The sequence below is a fragment of the Emys orbicularis genome, chromosome 10 (assembly GCF_028017835.1).
Source record: "Emys orbicularis isolate rEmyOrb1 chromosome 10, rEmyOrb1.hap1, whole genome shotgun sequence".
Taxonomy (NCBI): domain Eukaryota; kingdom Metazoa; phylum Chordata; order Testudines; family Emydidae; genus Emys; species Emys orbicularis.
This window is the reverse complement of record NC_088692.1, coordinates 86,649,992-86,673,020: the sequence shown is the minus strand read 5'-3', so window position 1 is coordinate 86,673,020 and position 23,029 is coordinate 86,649,992. Positions and strand designations below refer to the sequence as shown.

Here is a 23,029-nt window from a genome sequence, read left to right as displayed (position 1 = left end):
ATTAAGGCACACACGCCACATAAGTGGTTATAAAAAGCTTGCTATTAAACCAACTATCGCATTCAGATTATCTGTGCAACAGAGTACATGAAAATTCAAGGAGTTTTTTTAATGTAAGCTATATTTTAAAGCTACAGAATAAAGAAAATGAGCATAAATTATTGGTCATTCACTGAAACACTAAAACACACATTAAAGAGATGCCATTTTCCTATTAAGGATGGACATTTTGGTATTAAGCATTATTCTAAAAAGATGCCAGCATAGAGTATCTTTTGATTGAACATCTAGGAGGTATTATTGGCATTCAGTAAAGTAGGTTTTGCAACAATGACTTGACAAAGCCTTGACACAAAAAGTACTTCTACCTGCTGTCAATCACTCACTCTCTTGACAGTTCAAGTGCACATCCGTTCAGGGAGAACTTCAATCAACATTAGCACTAAAAATACAGTGCACAATGTCACTAATTCAGAAATGGAGGTGGAAATAAATGTGTGAAGTGGCAAGCAAAGGTAGAATAGTATCAGCCATAGAGATGCCTGAAAGCATACACACTGTAGTAGAAAATTGTTTAGCAAGATGGAGTACAGTCTGCCTCTTTCAGGGTTCTCAAATTTTCCTTTTCCTTTTCCCATGGAAAAACCACTAGCCATTCACTGAATAAAGTGAATAATACAGTAAACAGAAAAAGGTTCCCCTTCTCATCAAGGCTGCGTTGGGCAGAATGATCCAGAATTTTGTGATGGAATCGGAGACAGCTCTCTCCTCCCGAGGCTCACTTCTGGCAGCTTCCTCCATTCTCTCTCACTGCTTTCCTTTGACTAAACACCATCTGTCTTCTCTATGAGACAGCTCTCTTTCGTTGAGTCTTTATTCAGATTCCTCCTACTACCCTGCCCCTTCTCTACCACTCTCTCATCCTTATTGTATCTTATTACATCCATGGTAAATAACTAATACTGAAAAAAAAAAGCCCAGTATTTGACAAGGCAGAACTTCTCTAGGAAAGAATGGACTTGATAATGGACTCTTGCAGGATCAACTTGAATCAAAGAAGCCTCATGCGTCTCACTTCTCCCTGAACAGTGTAACATGATGTTTGGATGGTTGGGCAGGAGTAACAAAGAAAAACAACTGTAGATGCTATACAGAACAGTGCCAATAATATCTTTACTTAATCTGTATATAAGTGCAAGGGTTTGGTGCCCAGTCTACTTCCCAGTGAACAAGTGTCCACACCAGAAAAGGTACCACTGCAACTCTCCTCAACTGGTAATACCTGGCAGTCTCAGCAGACTATTCTCTCAACAGTAGAGATGATCATGCCAAGTCGGGGATTAGTCACATTGGAAGGAGACAGGATGTGTAAGACTACACAGTTGCTACCCTAATGCACGTCTTTTATGGATACCCACTAAGTATTTCTACCAAGTAAATCACTGTGATATCTGTGACCCTTACAAGAAAATAAGGTCCTATCCCTTCCTTTCTTACTCTGGCTGTGGATAGCACCTTTGACCCTTGGAGCACAGGTGCCATGGAAGGTCCTGGTTGCCAAGGGACAATCCCATAAGTAGCTCAGTAGATTAAGACATGCACTTGAACGTGATTCACTGTTCAATGGAGCGAGCAGAGCACAGGGGTAACATATTATTTTCTAATGGTGTTGCTTAGCAGACAGGCTATCGTGTCCTAGACTAGTTGGAGTTATTTCCAGGTGTATGGTGTATATAAGGCATTAGTTTCCAGGGCTGTCTGTCTGGCACCTTTCCTGGACACTAAATTCACTCAACATTTTTTTAAAAGAATGCATGTCCCATCATGGCAGGACTGGTATAGCAAAACCCAAGACTCAAGGCTTGTCTATGCTTAAAATGCTACAGCGACACAGCCACGCCACTGCAGTGCTTCAGTGTAGACACAACCTATGCTGATGGGAGGGATTTTCCCATCGGCAGAGGTAATCCACCTCCCCAAGAGGCAGTAGCTACATCAATGGAAGAATCGTTCCATTGACCCAGCTCTGTCTACCTGGAGACTTAAGTCAGCTTAACTACACCACTCATGGGAGTGGATTTTTCATACCCCTGACCGATGTAGTTAAACCAACCTAATTTTCTACGGTAAACCAGGCCTTAGTCTTGATTGACGCAGTAAAGATCTACTTACTGTATTGGGTGCTCCTGGAAAGGTTTTACTTACGAGGAATCATTTACTAATTTTGAAAAAGCTTTTAATTAACTGAAGTGCACATCATGCACATTTTTTGCAGACTCTACAGCCTACTGAAGTTGTACAGCTCTCAGGACTATAAAGGATAAACAGCCGTGTGCGTATAGTGCATGGAAGATGGAAAGAAGATTTATTGATTCAAAAAAAGCTCATGCTTCTCTCAGTACAGGAGTCTTAGGTTTTGTCTAAGTAAAATATATAATCTTGGGACATTTGTGTATTGTCCTGTCCCAATCTCTAGCCTTTGCTTTTCCATTTCCCTCTCATTACATGGACAGGGATGTAAATACCAGGCTAGCAATCCCTGGGACCTTTGGACAACAACAAGGATAGTGTGCCTGTGTGTGTGCGCGTGCGCTTATTCAGTGACTGTACAATGGGGCCCTGTCCCATGCCTGGGACTCTAGGTGCTACTGTAATTCAAATAATACACAACAACAAGCACCAGGGGCACTTGCAGGATACACTGCTGCTGCAGAGAAGTTACTCGGTGTAGCGGGGTGGTTACCCGCTCCTGCCCTGAAGGGTTTAAAACAGCCCTGTAGGAGGGCTGTGGAAGGGCAAGAGGCCTGGGCTGATTGGGAGGAAGCAGGCTCAGGTGGGGCCATGCCCCAATCAGGGCCCAGCTGGCCCTATAAAGGCTTGAGCCAGGAGCTCAAGCAGACAGTCTCTCTCTGCGTTCAGAGGGAGACAGGCCTGGCTGCAGAGAGCTAGAGACAGGGTACCTGAGTGGAACAGGGCTGGGGAAAGGCAGAGGAGCTGGGGAGCTTCAGCCTGGAAAGCCCCAGGCTGCGGCCTAGCAGAAGGCCCAGGGGTACTGGGGGTTGCAGAGGGCAGCCCAGGGGTAGGCAAAGGCAGCAGGTCCAAACCCAACCTTGCCAGTGATGAGTAGGCTGATACTGCAGTCTGCCCCAGGGTGTGGGGACTAGACGATGACTGGCAGTAGCCGTATACTGAGGCGAGGTGGGGTTAGTGGGTGGGGGTTCCCCGCGATGGGAGACACTAAGACTGAGGGGTTACTACCAGGGGGCAGCGCCCCAGATAACAGGGCACCGGGTCCGGGAGGGACACGGGGGCCAAGCGGTAGCGGGACACCGGCCTGCAGAGGGCGCTCCAACGGCTGGAGAGCTAATTCCCATGGGCGACCAGCAGGAGGCGCCGCAGGGGTGAGTCCGTCCTGTTACACTCGGCATGCAAGGGCCTTTGTTTCTCTCTCTCTGACTGTTCTCAAGCAAGTGCAGAGAACTAGCAAGGGGGCGGAGATAGCTTCCAAACTCCATCCTCACTGCTGGATGTGCCTGTTGTGGCTTACGAGTGAGGAAATGTGATCAAGCTGTTTCTTTGAATCTGCCTGCTCATTTGTCCACCTCCTATCCCACTACCAGTCCATGCAGTGACCACCGTGCTGGCAGATGTAGGATCAACACACATCAGGTGTCAACCATCTGAGGTGAGTAGCAGGGAGTGTTTGCCAGCAACAGATTTGGTAAGAGGTCAGGCTGAACAATGAGCAGATGTGAAGCTACTTAGACAAAATGTCATCGGAAAAGGATGTTCATTATTCTGGGCAGAGAACAGAGAGAAAGTAGAGCTGTGAATTACAATGAACAGAGACTAAATAGCTGCCTGTGTTGGATTAAAGGATTTAAATTATCAGCTTGATGTATAATGAATGTGAAAACCCAGCACTTAATTAAATGGCACATGATAGAATAACTTTGTTATGCTTTAAACTGCTTAAGTTATCAAAGTATTTCTTAGATTTAGCAATTGTTTAGCAGTATCCCTCACCCCCATGATGTTCGCTAAGATGTTGTTCAATTAGCCTCGGTTCAGGCTTTGAAAGCAGATTATAGAATAGAAAAGTCACTCCATATTTTGCAAACACCATTACCAAAATCAAGGGAACAATGCACTTGTACTCACCATCATGATGAAGCCCTCAGATGCTGCTGAGACGCACTGATGTGCTAGAGGGGGCTCTCAGGAGCCCCCTGTCAAAATTCTGCCACCAAACTGAAGGGAGTTTATATCGCTGCCTAGGACAGGGTTTGGTTCCCCACTCCCTTGGGATTAGAGCTAAATCACCCCTACTAGAGATGACTTGTGTGAAGGATCACAGAAATGGGTTGGGAATAAACATACCCCATAGGCATGTTTTGCTTGGACTTGCTCTTCCAGGAGAGCAACTTCAGTCTCCTGCTTGCTGCTTTAGGAAATAGATCAACAGTGGGGGAAAAACTCTACTGTACAAGCGGTTAAACGTACAATGCCACTGCACCTTGAGAACAGGTGTATGCAGCAGAACACAGCAAGCCTCTGTTTGTTCCCATCAGGTTTAGTCACAACTTCTTGGCCCGAGGAGCAGATCTAAATGATTCACCTGCCTTTGTGCATAGAGAGGACCAGAAGAGCTGAAACACACGAGTCAGTCAGCAGCAGTTCAGCAGAAGCACAAGAGCAGCCACCATAATATGTCAATATGGTCCCATTTTCACGGGGACCCATTTTCACGGGGACCCATTTTCACGGTCTTCCGGCTGCTTATCAAGGCCGTAAGTGCACAGAAAGGATGGGAACTTCGACAATGGCCCAATGAGAGGACACCTGATACAATCAAATCTAAGACTGGATACGTATATGACACAACCATCAAAGACAAAAATACTTACAGCTACCGCTATTCTTCCTAGTACGTGCTCTGGAATTTTTCTATAAACATCCAAAGAACCGCCTGTAGGGACAGACAGACAAAGTGTGATTAGTTAATATAAAATCAAATACTACCTTAGATTTAAAGGTTTTCTAGCCCTTTGGTTATTAATAAAAATGCCATAAACAACATAACAGTAATAGTGTCAGAAGTAACCGACCTTAAATAACATTCACTCTCTGAACAACCATAGGAGACAGAGCTCTCAACATCTCTTTTCTTCCCACGTTTGCAAAGCTATTACTAACATCTTTTCAGAATGCATCCATACCGCAGGACAGAAAGCAAAAAACAGACTTTATTCTAGAGAACTCAACAAGGTTTGGCGCACCTTAATTTACTTCTTAGTAATATAAAGACTTCAGAAGAATTACAACAGATTACAAAGTCAAAATCATCACTAACACCTGGTCATAAAAAGCCACGTACAACTGATGCCATCAACAACTATTGGTATCTAGCACAGTGGAACGTGCCCCTGAAATCAAACTGCCCCTGCAGATCAAACACGTAAGGATTGACTGCACCTCAAAGTCACAACCCTGAATGAAGGGATGTCTGGAGATGGAACAGAAAGAGCTTCTAGGCACACAGAGAAAGCTTCTGCTAGTATATTCCTTTATTTACTACCTGCCCACAACTCAGTATGGCCAGCCACTGTATGTGGAGAAGATGGGGAACCCTGGTTCCTAATGGGATGCCAGGCATCCCCAGAAGACTGGGAAGCACAGTTTCCACTGGCCTACCTTTTATTAGATTATTTATTCTGGAAATTCATGCCCAATTGATGAAAAAACCCATTTAAAAATTTTAAAGTTCGTTCAGGAAAACAAATTTAAAATTGAGGATGTAAAATAGATGAACATCATCTAGGGTGAGCCAGCTCTGATTTCCTGGCTTGTGAGGGTGTAAATCAAAGCATAAAACCGATGCAAAGAGGGATTTTCAGATTTGCTAGGTGCTGCTCCCATCAAAATCAATGTGGTTTTACCAAAGACTCCAGCTTGAGCAGAGCTAGGCCAACGCTGCGAAATTTTGAAAATCCCACCCTTTGCCCTTGTTTATGGTTCAATTAAAAATCATAAAAGACATTCTGTAATGCAGGAGTCCAGAGAACAATCACAGGATTCTTAATCCATTCTGGACTCTTGTTCCATTCTGCAACTGTTAGTCGTGTGAGTAATCGTTACTCTAAAGAGCTGCTCCGTTTTCTTCACGTTCTCCATGGTTGGAAATACAGTATTTGTGCAGGTCTCTACGAACTGTTCTATCTCATTTCTTTAAGGAGATAAGGTGGGTGAGGTAATATCTTGAATTCCACAGAGTGTACAAGCTCGAAAGCTTGTCTCTCTCACCAACAGAAGTTGGCCCAACAAAAGATATTACCTTACCCACCTCGTCTCTAATATCCTGGGACCGACACATTGTTTTCTTAAAATTGTTTTTATTTGTGCTTTAGCCCACGAAAGCTTATGGTCAAATAAATGTGTTAGTCTCTAAGGTGCCACAAGTACTCCTCGTTCTTTTTGCTGATACAGACTAACACGGCTACCGCTCTTAAACCTTTTATTTGTGTGTTAAATTTTGTTTTTAAATGTAGAGTGCTTATATTCAAGGCATTAGACTGGACTTAAATTTTTAAAGTGAATTTAGTTGGGCTCTTGCACAGTGTGATGAAAGGTAGCACAGCCTCACGTGTCTATTCAACACCATAGAAGGTCAAGTGTCAGGACAGCCAGGTGACCGGCCGTGGCTTGAGCTGGAGCAGGGGAAGGAGCAGTCTGTCAGAACTACCAGGTAGCAGGTAGCATCCCCAACAGGGTGTCGACATTGAGCAAACTGGAGTGGCTGCTTTCATTAGGAACCTGTATACCTGCCTTGGTTAGACCCTTGCTTGTGGATTGGCTAAGATCTCACAGGTAATTATCTCAATGACTCATCAGGCTCAGAGCACTCATCACATAAAGGGAAGGCCGCTCACAGGCTCAGGTCATTCTTGTTTATGTTCATGAGACTACTGAGCAGTTAGGGTGACCAGATGTCCCAATTTTATAGGGACAGTCCCGATATTTGGGGCTTTTTCTTATATAGGCTCCTATTATCCCCCTCCACACTCACACAACTCTGTCCCGATTTTTCACACTTGCTATTTGGTCACGCTATGAGCAGTGTACATTTACCTCTGCAAATAAATTGTCTATTCTCACACATCAGCAGCCAAGTCTTGTACTTAAAAAGTGAACAGTTTGACTATAGACAGTGGAGTGGAAGAAATCAAAGAACACTGATCTTAGAATACCCAAACATTTTTGTTGTGCAAAGCACACAGTCAACAAAAATTGTGGTCAATTTTCAAAACTGGGAGCCTAAAGTTAGGCTTCTAAAGCCACATGTAGGCACCTAAACAAACATGGCCTGATCTTTAAAGGTGCTGAGAACTTGCAGCTTCCATCAACTTCAATGGAATTTGTGGGTACTCTGCACTTCCAAAGAGAAGAGAGAGATAATAAAAACAATCCAACAATGTATTTCACTATCTTTATTTAGTAAAATAGCATGTTTATTACAGATGTAAAAGTGAAAAGGCAAATAAGCCTCGTTTTATGTTCCCATTGATCTTGAAGATCAATTGGCAGGTGCCAGGATGAGCCAAGTCAAGCAGTTCAACCTCTGCACTTCAGTATTTGTAGACCATGATTCACGTAGTTTTCTTTGCTTTCAAGTCCATCAGAGGAGAACCAATACTACGGTGTGTGTGTTTTTACTCTGCATCTCCTTAATACATAAGTATCCCCAAACATACAGATGCCAAGTGTTGAGGTTACCTTAGAGCTCCATCTGTGATTAGCTATTCCACAAAGGAAGTACTTATTCACACAGCCATCCATGGAATTCACTGCCATAGGACACTTTTGAGACACAGTTCAATGGGATTTTTTAAAGAGGAGACTGGATACACACACGTCTTTATAAACTACTATTCCAAGACAGGAAGGCTGGTCAAAAATGGTCACTAGGGGTTAAAAAGTGTCATGATTAAGGGCTATTCACTTGCAGGGGCTAGGAGGTAAACATTTCCATCTTCACTTGCAGCCCTACACATCCATAAGAAAGTTTTGAACACAAGTTTTGACAAGGTCCCATTATGTGAGTTTTGTTCTTCCTTTACATTATTGTTTACAGATCATTGCCAGAGGGAGTGCACACCCATTAGATGGACCAGAGTTCTTTTCCAATATGATTCCAAGTAACTTTTGCATGGTCAGTAAATACCAGTGTTGTGCAACATTATGAAAGATGCACATCTTAAAGGGTTAACTATCCTTATACAAGAATTCAGAACAGCAAACATTTACAAATAGGTACTTCTGTCACTTTTTAATTGCATTTGAATTTGCCTGATCACTTATAGACCCTGATCTTCAGACTGTAAGTAGATGCACATTGTTGCATTTCCAAATATTTCCCTACTTGGTATGCCCACCACGTGACATGCACATGTAAATACCAATTTGTACACAAGTTTCCAGCAGCCTGTTCTCAACCCGAGTACATTAATGAGAACACAAATATTGAAAATCAAACCCATTGGGCAATGTTTGTATAGTACAAGAACATCAATGAACTTCACATCTGGGTTTTGTTGAATGTGTGTGTGTGTGTGTTTATAAAAACTTAGCCACAACTCATCTATGTAAATGGGTTGCAATGAACTTCAGAACAGCAAAGGGAAGAGGAAAAAAGAACGATCATATCTAGACTGTAAAACAGATTATTGTAATGAGCAGAAACATATAAAAAACTCTGAAAGACTTTATTTGCGATCCTCAATGGAAGAAAGAAAAGAAGGTAGCCAACAATGGTCATTGACACACATCTGTTTTATGTAAACTTCCTAGGAGAAAGCCATCTTTGCATGACTATTTATATTCTAAATTACTTGTAAAACCTCTATTTCTTCATATCCAACTCAACTGCACCTTAGTAAAATACCTAGCTATGCCAGAAAATGCTGGCTCATGAGAAATTCGTAGCGTGTCATGGATTATTGCTTCAGCAATGTAATGACAACATAAAACTAAGACTAGAATGCTGGAAAATGTTTGAGTTTTCATGCGCCAGACACTGGAAGACTGCATCTGTCATGCAAGAGAGACTCTCAGACTTGATAGACAGAGGATAGCAATGATTATAAATTGCTTTAATAAGATTACTTTGCTTGTTGAAAGTGCCTTTTATCCAAGGATCTCAAAGCACAAAATTTCAATATAAAAGTGCTAATAAATCTCCAGAATGACACTGGAACCAGATCACAGGGTAGGGAGTACTATAGGCCTGAAAGAGATTCATACTGGAAAAAATAAGGGTACATTCCCAAGGAAACTGAGTGCAGCAGAGCTAAACAGCTGTGTTGGAAAATAATTCGTTATCTTGCAATTAAGAACCAATTTTCACTGAAAACACACAGGACATTGGGTTAATAGATTTCTTTAAAAGAAAATCTGTTTTGGCTATTGAAACATTAAAAGAAAAGAACAGCTGTTTTGTCAGTGAAGACAGATTGCATGGAAGAATCAAATATCAAAACACAGATTAAACTAGCATTTATTTTTGTTCTATTTAAATTTTCAATAAAAGTAAATGAAATTACAATCAGGAAAATATTGTGTATAATGAAATATTTAATGTAAAGTGGTAATTCTAACATCCTTTTTAAAATGATCATATTCTCCTATACATTGGAAGTATATATCTTTAAATGCTTTATCAATTATATTTTTTTTTTACAATTAAGAGTACACAAAATACTCAACTCACCATCCATGAATTCTGTACATAGTGAAATTCTGTTTTCTACAAAAAAAGCGCCATAAAATCCTATGATATAAGATGAGTCACACTGTAAAAAGAAAAAAAAAGCCTATTCAAAAAATCCTCTGCATAAAGACGACAGACAAACATAATTAGAAGTAAGTGTTATAAAAAGAATACCTTATAAAGGATTTCTAATTCCGACATAATCTGCTTTTGGAGTTCCAGTGTAATATCTAAAGGTATGAGCTAAAAATATAAACATTAGAAACATTATCTGTTCTGAAATAAAATACAAGTAAATTATACAGAATTAAAATCAACCGCATATATTGATAGTCTGTATGTGAAAGAGAATGTGGGAGCCAGAAATGGCAGAGAAAGGAAACTTGAGGCCAAAGGACAGAATTAATTACTTTTAAAAGTTAGTCACAGGTTAAACTGACTAAGTTTGGCCACACTCGTTCCCTAAGGATTAGGAGGAATAATTTACCCTAACAGTATTAGGCAGCACCGCCTAACACAGTGGTTCTCAAACTTTTGTATTGGTGACCCCTTTCACATAGCAAGCCTCTGAGTGTGACCCCCCCCTTATACATTTAAAAATACTTTTTTTTATTTTAAACACTATTATAAATGCTGGAGGCGAAGCAGGGTTTGGGGTGGAGGATGACAGCTCGTGACCCCCAAGTAACAACCTCCTGACCCCCGAGAGGTCATGACCCCTAATTTGAAAACCCCTGACGTAACACTTTGCACTTATAAAGACATCTTTAACTCAAGGATACTACAGCACTTTTACATATATTCAACCACACCTAAAAGATAGTATCCTCATTTAGAGACAGGGAAGCTTGAGCACAGAAAGATAACGTCAATCAAGTCTGTGGTAGGTGCATAGACAGAGCTCAGATCAACTGATTTCCAGCCCTGGCGTGAGCACTTTTCAACTGCGGCTGGCCATAAAACACCTAAAACTCTGGGACCCTGATAAACTTTGCAGAATGTAGCTAAGACACTTTACACATTTGAACAAATTCTCCAGCACAAGTCAGTGTGGATACCACTGTAGGAGCGCATGTGCCCCATGCACATGAGGCCCAAGTATTTTGAATAGTGGTGTATGTCAGGGGCCAGGCATGTGTCCTGTGCCCTCTTGTGCTCCAGTACAAAGGATAAGGGGCAATGACTCTCCCTCAGGTCCCTCACAATTTAAAGACCATGCTGCCGAGGACTCCAAAAAGCAGGGATGTAGGACAGGTCATGGGATCTGCCCTGGATTATAACATCTCAAAGAACCACAGTTACCATTGTCTCCAAGTATGTGTCAGTATGGATCCCACTGCACAGGACTGGCAAACAGTACTCCTTCTGGACAGTGAGAATGAGGCGCGCCCGCTGCATTAGTCAGCTAGCGATTGAAGTACAGCTCTCTCGAATCTGGCACGAGTACTAACCACCACCACAAGGGTGTAAAGTTTGACAAATATCAATGGCTTGCTCCATATTGCTGCTTTGCAAATCTCAGATACTTGTTCGTTTCTGAAGCAGGCCAAAGACACTGCATATGCCCTGGTGGAGCATGCCCTAATGTCTGGAGGGAGAGGCTCGCCACCTAACTGATAACAGGAGATGCACTAAGTGATCCACTTAGAGATTTTCGCTGATGAGATGCAAAAAGAATGAGGAGTACTTGTGGCACCTTAGAGATGAACACATTTATTTGGGCATAAGCTTTCGTGGGCTAAAACCCACTTCATCAGATGCATGCAGTGGAAAATACAGTAGGAAGATATATATACACAGAGAACATGAAAAAATGGTGTTGCTATACCAGCTATAACGAGACTGATCAATTAAGGTGGGCTATTATCAGCAGGAGGAAAAAAAACTTTTGTAGTGATAATCAGGATGGCCCATTTCCAACAGTTGACAAGAAGGTGTGAGTAACAGTATTGGAAAAAATAGCATGGGGATACAGCCAAAAAAACATGAGGAGAAAGATTAAACATTTTGGTCTTGTGATGATAGAGCAAGGTTCTGGAAATGTCCAAGGTAGCTTCTTCTCTTCTGGCATTGAATGTGGCTTTAGGGAGAAAATGGGTAAGTTAATTGACTACTTCAGGTGAAACTCCAAGACGACCTTAGGGATGAATTTAGTGTGTGGTCTCAGAACCATCTTGTCCCTGTGAAAGACGCCTAGGGAGGTCTGGCCATAATGGCCTGGAGCTTGTAGACTCTCCACACTGAGGTGATGACAACCAGAAAGACTGTCATAAGGGTAAAGTGATTAATCAAACAATCCAATAATGGCTCAAACAGAGACTCCATAAACGTTAGGACAGGGGTGGCCAACCTGCGGCTCCGGAGCCACATGTGGCTCTTCAGAAGTTAATATGCGGCTCCTTGTATAGGCACCGACTCCGGGGCTGGAGCTACAGGCGCCAACTTTCCAATGTGCTGGGGGGTGCTCACTGCTCAACCCCTGGCTCTGCCACAGGCCCTATCCCCACTCCACCCCTTCCCGCCCCCTCCCCTGAGCCTGCCATCCCCTCACTCCTCCCCCAGCCCCCCAGAGCCTCCTGCACGCCATGAAACAGCTGATCGGGAAATGCAGGGAGGGAGGAGGAGGCGCTGATCGGCGGGGCTGCTGGTGGGCGGGAGGCGCTGGGAGCAGGGGAGGGGGAACTGATGCGGGGCTGCTGACGTATTACTGTGGCTCTTTGGCAATGTACATTGGTAAATTCTGGCTCCTTCTGGGCTCAGGTTGGCCACCCCTGTGTTAGGAGGACAATGTTGAGATTCTATGTAGGAGGCAGGTCTCTAACAGGTGGGTAAGTAAGCAGGAAGTCCTTGAGGAATCTCAATACTGTTGGATGTGAGAAGACAAGTATGACTGTATTGGAGCTAGCATGCCGAAATAGCTGCAAGATGAAATTTGCAAGGACTATGTGCAAATGCAGCTTGTAGTTGAGTATCCTGAGTTTCAGAGCCTCTGCTGGGCTCCAGATTATATTGGAGTGCTCATATGGAGATTCATTTCCATTCGGAGGAGTGGATCTTTAATAGATGGCTTCTTGCTCTGTATGAGGATTTCTTAAATTTGTTGAGAACAATCTGTCAGCAATGTTCAATCAGCCAAAATCCACACTGTCAGGTGCTTGAGTGCAATATTTGGCAGTAGTTCTCAGATATTACATCCGGGCAGAATGGGAGATGGATGGGAGGCTGAATAAACATGGGCAAAAGATCAGAGCCAAAACTGCCTCAGCCAGAAAGGAGCTCTTAGGATCGACTGTCTGACTTTTGATATCACCCTGGAGAACAGGGGAGTCACGGGAGAGATGAATAGGAGGTCCGGTGATCACCATCGCAGGAAGATGTCTGGCAAAAAACACAGACTTATGCCTCCTCTGGAACAGAAGCATGGGCACTTGCCAATGTCTTATGAGGAAAACAATTCTATCATGGGAATACCCCACTGGCAAAATATGGGTGCTGTGATGGACATCTGCCGTCACCACTTGTGGTTGGTTACCATATGCTGGCTTGAAAAGTCTGTCAGGTTGTTCTGGTTCCTGGAAGAAGTAGAACCAATAGGGTTTGCCCCTGGTGAGGACACCAAGTGCATAGTCTGATGGCTTCCTGGCACGAAGGGGAAAAGCGAGTGCCTCCTTGCTTGTATATGCAGTACATTAAGGATGTGTTGTCTGTCCAGTTCTACGACAATGCAGGCCACTGGATGACCCTCAGCTCCAGGACGTTCAGATGCAGCTTCAAATCGTCCTGAGACCAGGTCCCCTGCATCTGCAGATGATCCAGATGGGCACCCTAACCTGTCTCTGAAGTGTCTGTGAGGAGTGTCATCATCAGGGAGTGGGGTCAAGAAGGAAGTCCCTTCCGGACATACTCCGTCCAACCACCAAGTGTGGTCCTGCAGGACCTGGAGCAACATCCCAGACAAAAACATTTCCATCTTTAATTCACTGAAAATGCTGGGGAAAAAACCTGGTTTCTGTTTGACACAAATAATTTTTTTTTAATTTTTCAGAACTGCCAACAATCCGAAAAAAAAGTTATTCACCCAACTCTAGTTGGTGCTGCTTCTCTACACCCATGTTTCAGTGAGTGTTATTATGGCTGGCATCTGCCACATGGCTCAGGTCCAACAGTTCCTCATTTATGGGGAGGACGATTCTGGCTGCCCCAGGAGCTGTCAAAATATCAAAAGGCTTATAAGATTTCTCTGATATGCAATAGGAAGTCTCTATTGCCTGTATCTTAGCAATTCTCATAAGGAGTTCTTAGAATGACTGGAAGTCACCTGGCACCAGATATAGTGCCAAAGACATGGCCTCATTGGGCAATGAGGATGACTGGCCCTTTGGTGGCAAAACAGGATGCTGTTGTAGTTGTTCTGCCCCCACGTGTTTTTTTCCTGGAAGTCTGGCATAGGTGGTCTGTCCAGAGAAGCTGATGGAGAGAATGATCTCTTCCTTGAATGTCCTGTAAACCAGTTCCTAGAGGTCTGGGATGGCAGACCCCAATAAGACCAAAAGGGACACAGTGGCATGCCATATGATTGGTATTGGTCAGTCCAAAGCCATTCCTGACAAGGTGACCACTGATCCCTGTAAGGAGAGCTGACAGGCCTTCCTGTGAGGTTGGCCACAGATCTCAGAGGAGAGAATTCTCTGCTTAAAAGTGTAAGGAACATATGTGCTGGAGACAGACATTGAGTAGACCTCTTCTAGGGGCAGCCCCGAGACATGCATCACACTCCATACCAGAGTTTTTACCAATGATCTGGGTCAGTGCCAAAGGAGTCCTCCTCTGTGTTACAAGCTGCTCATCACCAGCCCTCGACACCAGCTTGGCATGGTAGTTTTATCCTTAGGTAGTCAGTCTTTGTGGGAAGATGCTGGAGTTCTGCCTGGAGTGCCTCTCTCTGTATTTGGAGCAACCTCTCTCATGCCAGAATAAGGTACTGGAGGTGTCCACAGCACTGGTGGAGTCAGCTTTGGTGCCAGAGGCGTCAGTGCCATTGCCAGGTCTTGTCTCGATGTCAGGTCTTGTCTTGATGCTGATTTTTGGGGTTGCTTGATAAAACTGGCTTGTTCACTATCAGCATTCTGGAGCTAGTCTCCTCAGGACCTGAAGAAACCTTCAAATATTGCTCCAGGAGATGAAGCTTCAGCCACAGATCTCACAACCGACGCATTCTTGGGGAGAATGAAAGGCACTGTATATGCTCAGTGCATGGGACACTCTTAATCAGAAGAGGCACTGCTATTCTCATCTTTCAGTGAAATTAGGCCATTGCAGAAGGGGCAGGACTTGAAACCCACAGGTTTCAAATCTGCCACATTGAGTGGGACTGTACAGGGGGTCTGACCTGTGAACATTCAATCCAGATGGGTCGATATAATTCACAGACGTCATATGTCAATGGATCAGAAGAGTCTTGGGGATTTTATTGAAGAGTTTGAGAAATTTAGCCAAATCTAGGAACTAGTGGGTCAGACACTCACCAGCTTCCTTCTTGCAACCATAGGAGGTAAGAGGGAACCAAAGGAGGTCCATGGCAGACCCACCCTTTACACCTTTGTATAGGAGCGTAAGGAGGCATAGGGTACATGCACAGCCCCAAATGACAAGGCTATTCAAAAGACTCTTTAACTTGTGCATGTATGCACCTACAGTGGAATCCACAATGACACATACTCCAAGAACAATATGAATTTACATCGGGTGCCAAGCTTATGTCTGGAGTAACAGCCTAACAGGTGTAAAATTTAAGCTTCCCTGGCCCTTGCAAGTTCACTGAGAACTTCATTCTTGGGTGGTTTTGGTACTAGGTTTGATCAGGAATTGAAGTAAAATCGTGAACATCTGAATTAAGCTCAGAGCTGAAGATATTTGAGAACGATTGAATATGGCGGATGTTAACACAACCAATATGTCTCCCTGACTCCCTCATTTAAAGACCATCTATAAATTCGAGTAATACCTTGGAAATTCTGAATAAGCAGCAGAAGCGAAGGAGTGCCTTTATGGCTCTCCATTTTCAAACAATGCAGTCAGTGTCTATGAAAGGGAGGCACTGAAAGGCATAACCATTTATGACCCATGTGGGTCTAGCCAGGTTGAAGATTTGCCACACTCATCATTATTTTGTAACATTTATTGTCTTTGGAGAAATAAATAGCTATCTTCAATCTTGGCACCGTAGCCTTTTGCACCATTGGTTCAAAAATTAGAATACTTGTTATGTAACATGAATAGGTCAGTTATATAGGCATTGGCAGTTGCTCTACGTGCCTTAGCGGTGGCAAAAACAAGGAAAGAATTGTGTGAAGTTAATTTTCTTTGTGGCCTAAACGGGTCAACTTAGTCTCAGCTTTTGTAATTTCATTTTGTTTATTATTTTATGGGGTGTCTTAAACGTGTCATTTGAATTTAGGAGAAGAGTTGAACCTGTTATTTTATCTTTTGTATTGTGATGACAAATATTTGTGCTAATTTTGTTGAGTGTTATGGCTAATTACTAAGATGCTACACTAATAAATTTGAAATTGATTGACACTAAATGCACGTTATCCTTAGTCTTACTTTCCCCACCCATACGCTATTTTAGAGTTAGAACTATAGAGTAAAAGCAGTACTTTTGCAGAATTAACAGAACACAAATTATGTGTTGCATATACTGCTGATGAAACAAAATAGAGAGACCATTTCCAAACATATATTTTACAGTATTGATGTCCGTCTGAAAGAAAAAAGCATAGTTTCTATCAAGAGTTAGCTTTAGGGTTGTTTATAAAAGCTCTCACTAAACTAAATTGTAACTGTAATATAGGGCTGCCAAGAAACATTTAACACACTTCACCAGATCAATAGTCATTTGCCAGCAATATTCACTTACATTTTTCAGTCTGAAAAACTTAAAATAATTTGCTGGAACACTGAAGCAGTTTTACCCATTAACATATTAATTTAGTTTAATCCTACTTCAAATATATAAAGTTTAATTTTATTTTATTACATACCACGGACAATAAAAAGTCTCCCTGCTCTCTTCACTGAAGCTTTCACTGACCTAAACACTGACTAGTTAGCATGGTTGGTTTCAAATACAGCACCAGTATCCAATCACCCAAGACCTGTCATCCTATTGTTTTGAATTAAACTATAATTACATACAGACTCTGCATTATAATGTTAAAGATGACCTGCAAAAGGATAATCCTACAACTTCTGTATGTACTTCATCCACATATACTCCAAATAAATAAATGATGAATGGGGAACCTAAAACAAAAAAGTTACAAAGTCACATGCCAGCTCTGCTGTGACAGTCCAGAAAGCATCGCCAGGAAACGCCAGATTAGGCAGCCAATACATAGGGGCCACAGTAAATGTTGCATTTTCCACATTAATAGAGAGGCCACTTCTAACTGTATTCAAACATGTATAACTGGCTCTTTTGACCAGCACGGGTTCCATTGTGTCTGAGCTGGAGCTGCTTGGCATGACTTTAGAAAACCTAAAGAGGAACATATGTTTAACCATAATTTATCATCTGAATAACCCCATTCTATTTAGGGCTTTCAGCACTGTAATTGGGCCAAAAGTGTGGGGGGGGGGAAAGGCGGCATATCCTCCCCTAAATCTGAACATAGAATCAGAATAATAGAAGATTAGGGTTGGAAGAGACCTCAGGAGGTCATCTAGTCCACCCCCCTGCTCAAAGCAGGACTAACCCCAACTAAATCATCCCAGCCAGGGCTTTGTCAAGCCGGTCCTTAAAAACCTCTAAGGATGGACATTCCACCACCTCCCTAGGTAACCCATTCCAGTGCTTCACCATCCTCCTAGTGAAATAGTTTTTCCTAATATCCAACCTAGACCTCCTCCACTGCAACTTGAGACCATTGCTCCTTGTTCTGTCATCTGCCACCACTGAGAACAGTCTAGCTCCATCCTCTTTGGAACCCGCCCCCCACCTTCAGGTAGTTGAAGGCTGCTATCAAATCCCCCCTCACTCTTCTGCAGACTAAATAAGCCCAGTTCCCTCAGACTCTCCTCTTAAGTCATGTGCCCCAGCCCCCTAATTGTTGCCCTCTGCTGGACTCTCCAATTTGTCCACATCCTTTTTGTAGTGGGGGGGCCCAAAACTGGACACAATACTCCAGATGTGGCCTCACGAGCATTGAATAGAGGGGAATAATCCTACTAATGGAGCCCAATATGCCATTAGCCTTCTTGGCAACAAGGGCTCACTGTTGATTCATATCCAGCTTCACATCCACTGTAATCCCCAGGTCCGTTTCTGCAGGACTGCCGCTCAACCAGTCGGTCCCCAGCCTGTAGCAGTGCATGGGATTCTTCCATCCTAAGTGCAGGACTCTGCACTTGTCCTTGTTGAACCTCATCAGATTTCTTTTGGCCCAATCCTCCAATTTGTCTAGATCACTCTGGACACTATCCCTGCTCTCCAGGGTATTTACCTCTCCCCCAGCTTAGTGTCATCTACAAACTTGCTGAGGGTGCAATCCATCCCATCACCCAGACCATTAATGAAGATGTTGTACAAAACCGGCCCCAGGACCGACCCCTGGGGCACTCCGCTTGATACCGGCTGCCAACTAGACATCAAGCCGTTGATCACTACCCATTGAACCCAACGATCAAGCCAGCTTTCTATCCATCTTATAGTCCATTCATCCAATCCATAGTTTTTCAACTTGCTGGCAAAAATACTGCAGGAAACTGCATCAAAAGCTTTGCTAAAGTCAAGGTATATCACATCTACCGCTTTCCCCATATCCACAGAGCCAGTTATCTCATCATAGAAGGCAATCAGGTTGGTCAGGCATGACTTGCCCTTGGTGAATCCATGTTGACTGTTCCTGATCACCTTCCTCTCCTCCAAGTGCTTCAAAATGGATTCCTCGAGGACCTACTCCATGATTTTTCCAGGGACTGAGGTGAGGCTGACCGGTCTGTAGTTCCCCGGATTCTCCTCCTTCCCTTTTAAAAAGATTGGCACTATATTTGCCTTTTTCCAATAGTCCAAAACCTCCCTGGATCCCCACAAGTTTACAAAGGTAACAGCCAATGGCTCTGCAATCACAGCAGCCAACTCCCTCAGCACCCTTAGATACATTAGATCCGGACCCATGGACTTGTGCATGTCCAGCTTTTTTAAAGAGTCCTTTCACCAGTGAGGGCTGCTCACCTCCTCCCCATACTGTGCTGCCCAGTGCAGCAGTCTGGGAGCTGACCTTGTCTGTGAAGAGCGAGGCAAAAAAAAGCAGTGAGTACTTCAGCTTTTTCCACATCATCTGTCATTAGGTTTCCTCCCCCATTCAGTAAGGGTCCCATGCTTTCCCTGGCCGCCTTCTTGTTGCTAACATACCTGTAGAAACCTTTCTTGTTACGCTTCACATCCCTTGCTAGCTGCAACTCCAATTGTGCTTTGGCCTTCCTGATTACACCCCTCATGCTCGTGCAATATTTGTATACTCCTCCCTAGTCATCTGTCCAAGTTTCCACTTCTTGTAAGCTTCCTGTTTGTGTTTAATCTCACCGAAGTTTTCTCTGTTAAGCCAAGCTGGTCGCCTGCCATATTTGCTATTCTTTCTGCACATCGGGATAGTTTGTTCCTGAGCCCTCAATAAGGTTTAATACAGACAGCTCTCCTCAACTCCTTCCCCGCTCATATTGGCCTCCCAGGGGATCCTGCCCATCAGTTCCCTGAAGGAATCAAAGTCTGCTTTTCTGAAGTCCAGGGTCCGTATTCTGCTGCTCTCCTTTCTGCCTTTTGTCAGGATCCTCAACTCAACCACCTCTTGCTTTCTCTTTGTCTGTGCTCATGCTCCTTTTTGTGCATAGTTTCCTTGCAACAACTTGGTTTTGTTTGCAGATAGCAAATTTGAAGGTGGCAGAGGTCTATGTGGGATGGGACACTGCTTAATACACCAAGAGGACATAATTTCCCATGCCCATTACTACTGACACTCAGGCAATAAATAAGGATCTGGCAGCACCCTTCACAACTGCAATGCACATGGCTTGAATGGGCTGAAAGAAAATGAAATTTAAACTCTGCACACAGCCAATAAACCTTGCAGCATCTCTGAAAGGACAGGTGTGGCAAAGAAAGGAAAAATTGTGACCTCTCCTGGACATATTGAGAGCAGAAAGAGAGGTTAAATTAATCAAGTATAAATTAACTCGCTATGAATTTACTCAGCACCATTCAGCACATATAGGAGCAGAATGGTTCAACTGATTTCAAGGAAACAGTTGTGGGTCAATCCTTAATCTGTGGCAGGGTTGGCAATTTCCTGGGGGAAAACCAGTTTAGGACAGGTCGCTGGTAATTATCAGCTTAAGCCTGGTTTAAACTGGGAAACTGGGGGAAACAATTGCATCAACATCTAGCAAGTTCATCAAGCACAGAAAGCATCTTTTCAACTTTTGGATACATCCATTCAAACTTGAGGAATCGGTCGATCTAGCCACTATATCAAGTTGGTCTTCTGCTGCAGAATGCTACATGGCCAAACAGACTTGGACCGGTATCTGCAACTGCATGCTTCTGACTGCTTATTGCTTCATGCATACTACTCTCCATTACTGTCATTTTCATATAATCAAGTGTTTTCAACTTTTTAAATATATAATATTGAAAACTAAAATGAGTCATAACATGTATATCTTCTTGAGAAAATATCAAACAAAAATGTATACAAACATCCCGATGTTCAGTATTATAATTACATATATTAGTATTATGCCCACTGCAGTTTTACTTTTTATTTGTACAACCCTAAATTAATACACGGATTTACTGCCATATGTAACCACAAGTTGAATAAGTAACTAAAACGAAGTGTAATGTGGTGTGCATTAGCAAAACAGCTTTAAACAGAAAACGCCTTAAACTGGGACTAACTAATTTTTCCCAAGGCAGAAAAAAACGTGATTTAACACCATGACATTCCTGACAAATGGAGAAAAACTCAGGTGCTAATTGCAACTATCTACCTTCTAGAAAAGCCAAAGCCAGAGTGGGAATGGTGGATCAGAAGTGTCTGACCCAACTGCGGCTCTCCCAAAATTAGCAGAGATGATGATCCACAAGTGGAGCTATAGAGGAGAGTTCTGGGAAGGAAGCATTTTATTTAATGACATACCTATGATGCTTAACAATGGAGTATCTGAGCAGCTCATAAGCATTAATAAATTCTGCCTCATGCCACTCCAGGGTAGGAAAGTAGTAGTATTCCCATTTTGCAGATGAGAAACTGAGGCACAGAACGACTCTATGAACACACACACACACACACACACACACACACACACAGGGAAAGGAACTGGAACACTGAATTCAGGGAGAAGGAACCAGGAAACAAATAAGAAGAAGGAACAATAAGCAGAAATGCAACACACACACACACACCCTCCCTCACACACACACACACACACCCTCACTCTACCTGAAGCCTGTCTACACTGCAGTTTTACAGCCCTGCAGTCCAAGCCAGCTAACACAGGCCAGCCACAGGTGTTGAATTGCAGTGTAGACATACCCTAAGTGAGTTACCTAAGGTCACACAGCTACTCTGTGTAACATCTGCATTGAACCTAGATCTCTTGTCTACCAGTCTTGGACCCTGAACCACCACACGCTCCTTCCCTCCGGATGGAATGATAGAATGCCCCAATAATGACAGTAGTATTAAGAATATCAACTCCCCTGCTTAAAATAAAGCAATCTATAAACATGCTAAGCGGCGTAAAACATATGAGAATTTGAATACTTAACATTTCAAATAGGAAAGGTTAAATCTAAGAGAGAAATACCTGTGCACATTTCCTCGGCTCTCCACTACACCTCCAGGACAAATAAGGATGAGTTGTCAAGTTAAATACAAGCAGTCAAGTGACTGAATTATAATTTACTCTGTGCTCAATTTAAATTAGTGTGAGGCTATTAAAATATCCAGTATAAATACGGCAATTCATCACAAGCTGTCATGGATGACTTCATCTATTTGCTGGAGTGGCATACGTTCCACTAAAGGGAACGAGAGCAAAATCACAGGTCAAATTAAGCTGCTATTCTGTTTTAATTCACTTATTTAATCTGTGGCGACATAATTGTCTTTTACAGTATGTACAACTCAAAGGAAATTTGGGAGTATTATAGTCAGTATACAAATGATTAATCAAATGGTCCATTTAAATGCTAGTTTAAGAGCAGCAAAAACTAAAGCGGCTGAAGAATGGCAATCAGCCACAATACACACAATGCTAGGATTTTTCATCCACTCTTAGATGGATTTTCCCCCCAATTAGAAAATAACTAATATTAGGAAATCTATTAAATCCTCCATGCATTATCTAGCTGAAAAGTTTTTATGGAAGACTCTAATGATGTAGAGGGCTTCAGTCTATAACATGTATTTTTTTTCTGCTCAGTCTACTTGCAATTTTCAAGTCTATCCACCAGCACAAAGCACCTAATCAACAGGTTTCACAAGTGTTAACCTGGGTTGTCAAATCATTATGTAATATTTACATTTAACAGAAATATACTCATGTAAGAATAACTTTACACGTTTGTAGCCCTTTCCATTCAGAGATCAGTGTCCTCTATTATTTGTCTGCTTTACTCTGATCAATCCTCACAACATTCTTATCAGGACAAAGGTCTTAACACCCTCATTTTTTAGATGGGGAAACTGAGTCAGGAGTAAGTGACTTGCTCGAGGTGACAGAGCAAATTAGTGACAAAACGGGGACAGAGATGCAGGTTTCCTGATTCCTACTTTTGCAACCATGATGTTATAAACACATGACAATACGCACGTCCCGCAATGTAATTTTTGAAAGGGCATAGAACACGTACATTTTAATTAATATTGATATGGACAATCAAAGTAGTAACATTTAGCAATCAAAATCCAGGCTAACAAACCCACAAGATACTAACTAACCCTTGGGGACTGGTCGACTCCTTAGGGCTTGAGGAAAACAACCAGGTGAGGTTCTTTGGAGGGAAAGGTTTTCTTGCAAATGAAAGGTGTGTGTGTGTGTGGGGGGGGGGGGATCAGTCTCTCTTGCATGTAGTTAATCCTGACAAGCCCCGCCCTCTTCCAAGAACTGTGCCCTCACTTGCTCCACCACCTCTTGCAGACAATTACTGACTTTTCTCATAGTGGGATGGCGGCAACATGCTTCAGGAGATCGGGCTAT

General features: G+C 42.8%; 1 protein-coding gene across 1 annotated transcript in view; it reads right to left on the bottom strand.

Moving 5' to 3' along the window:
- Positions 1–23,029, bottom strand: part of MAP2K5 (mitogen-activated protein kinase kinase 5) — a 196,475-nt gene that overhangs the window by 110,413 nt on the left and 63,033 nt on the right. Inside the window, exons 10-12 of the mRNA XM_065412122.1 lie at positions 9,941–10,009; positions 9,767–9,848; positions 4,908–4,969 (exon numbers count right to left, since the gene is read on the bottom strand). Coding sequence (XP_065268194.1) covers positions 4,908–4,969; positions 9,767–9,848; positions 9,941–10,009 — 213 coding nt within the window. The remainder of the gene's footprint in view (positions 1–4,907; positions 4,970–9,766; positions 9,849–9,940; positions 10,010–23,029) is intronic.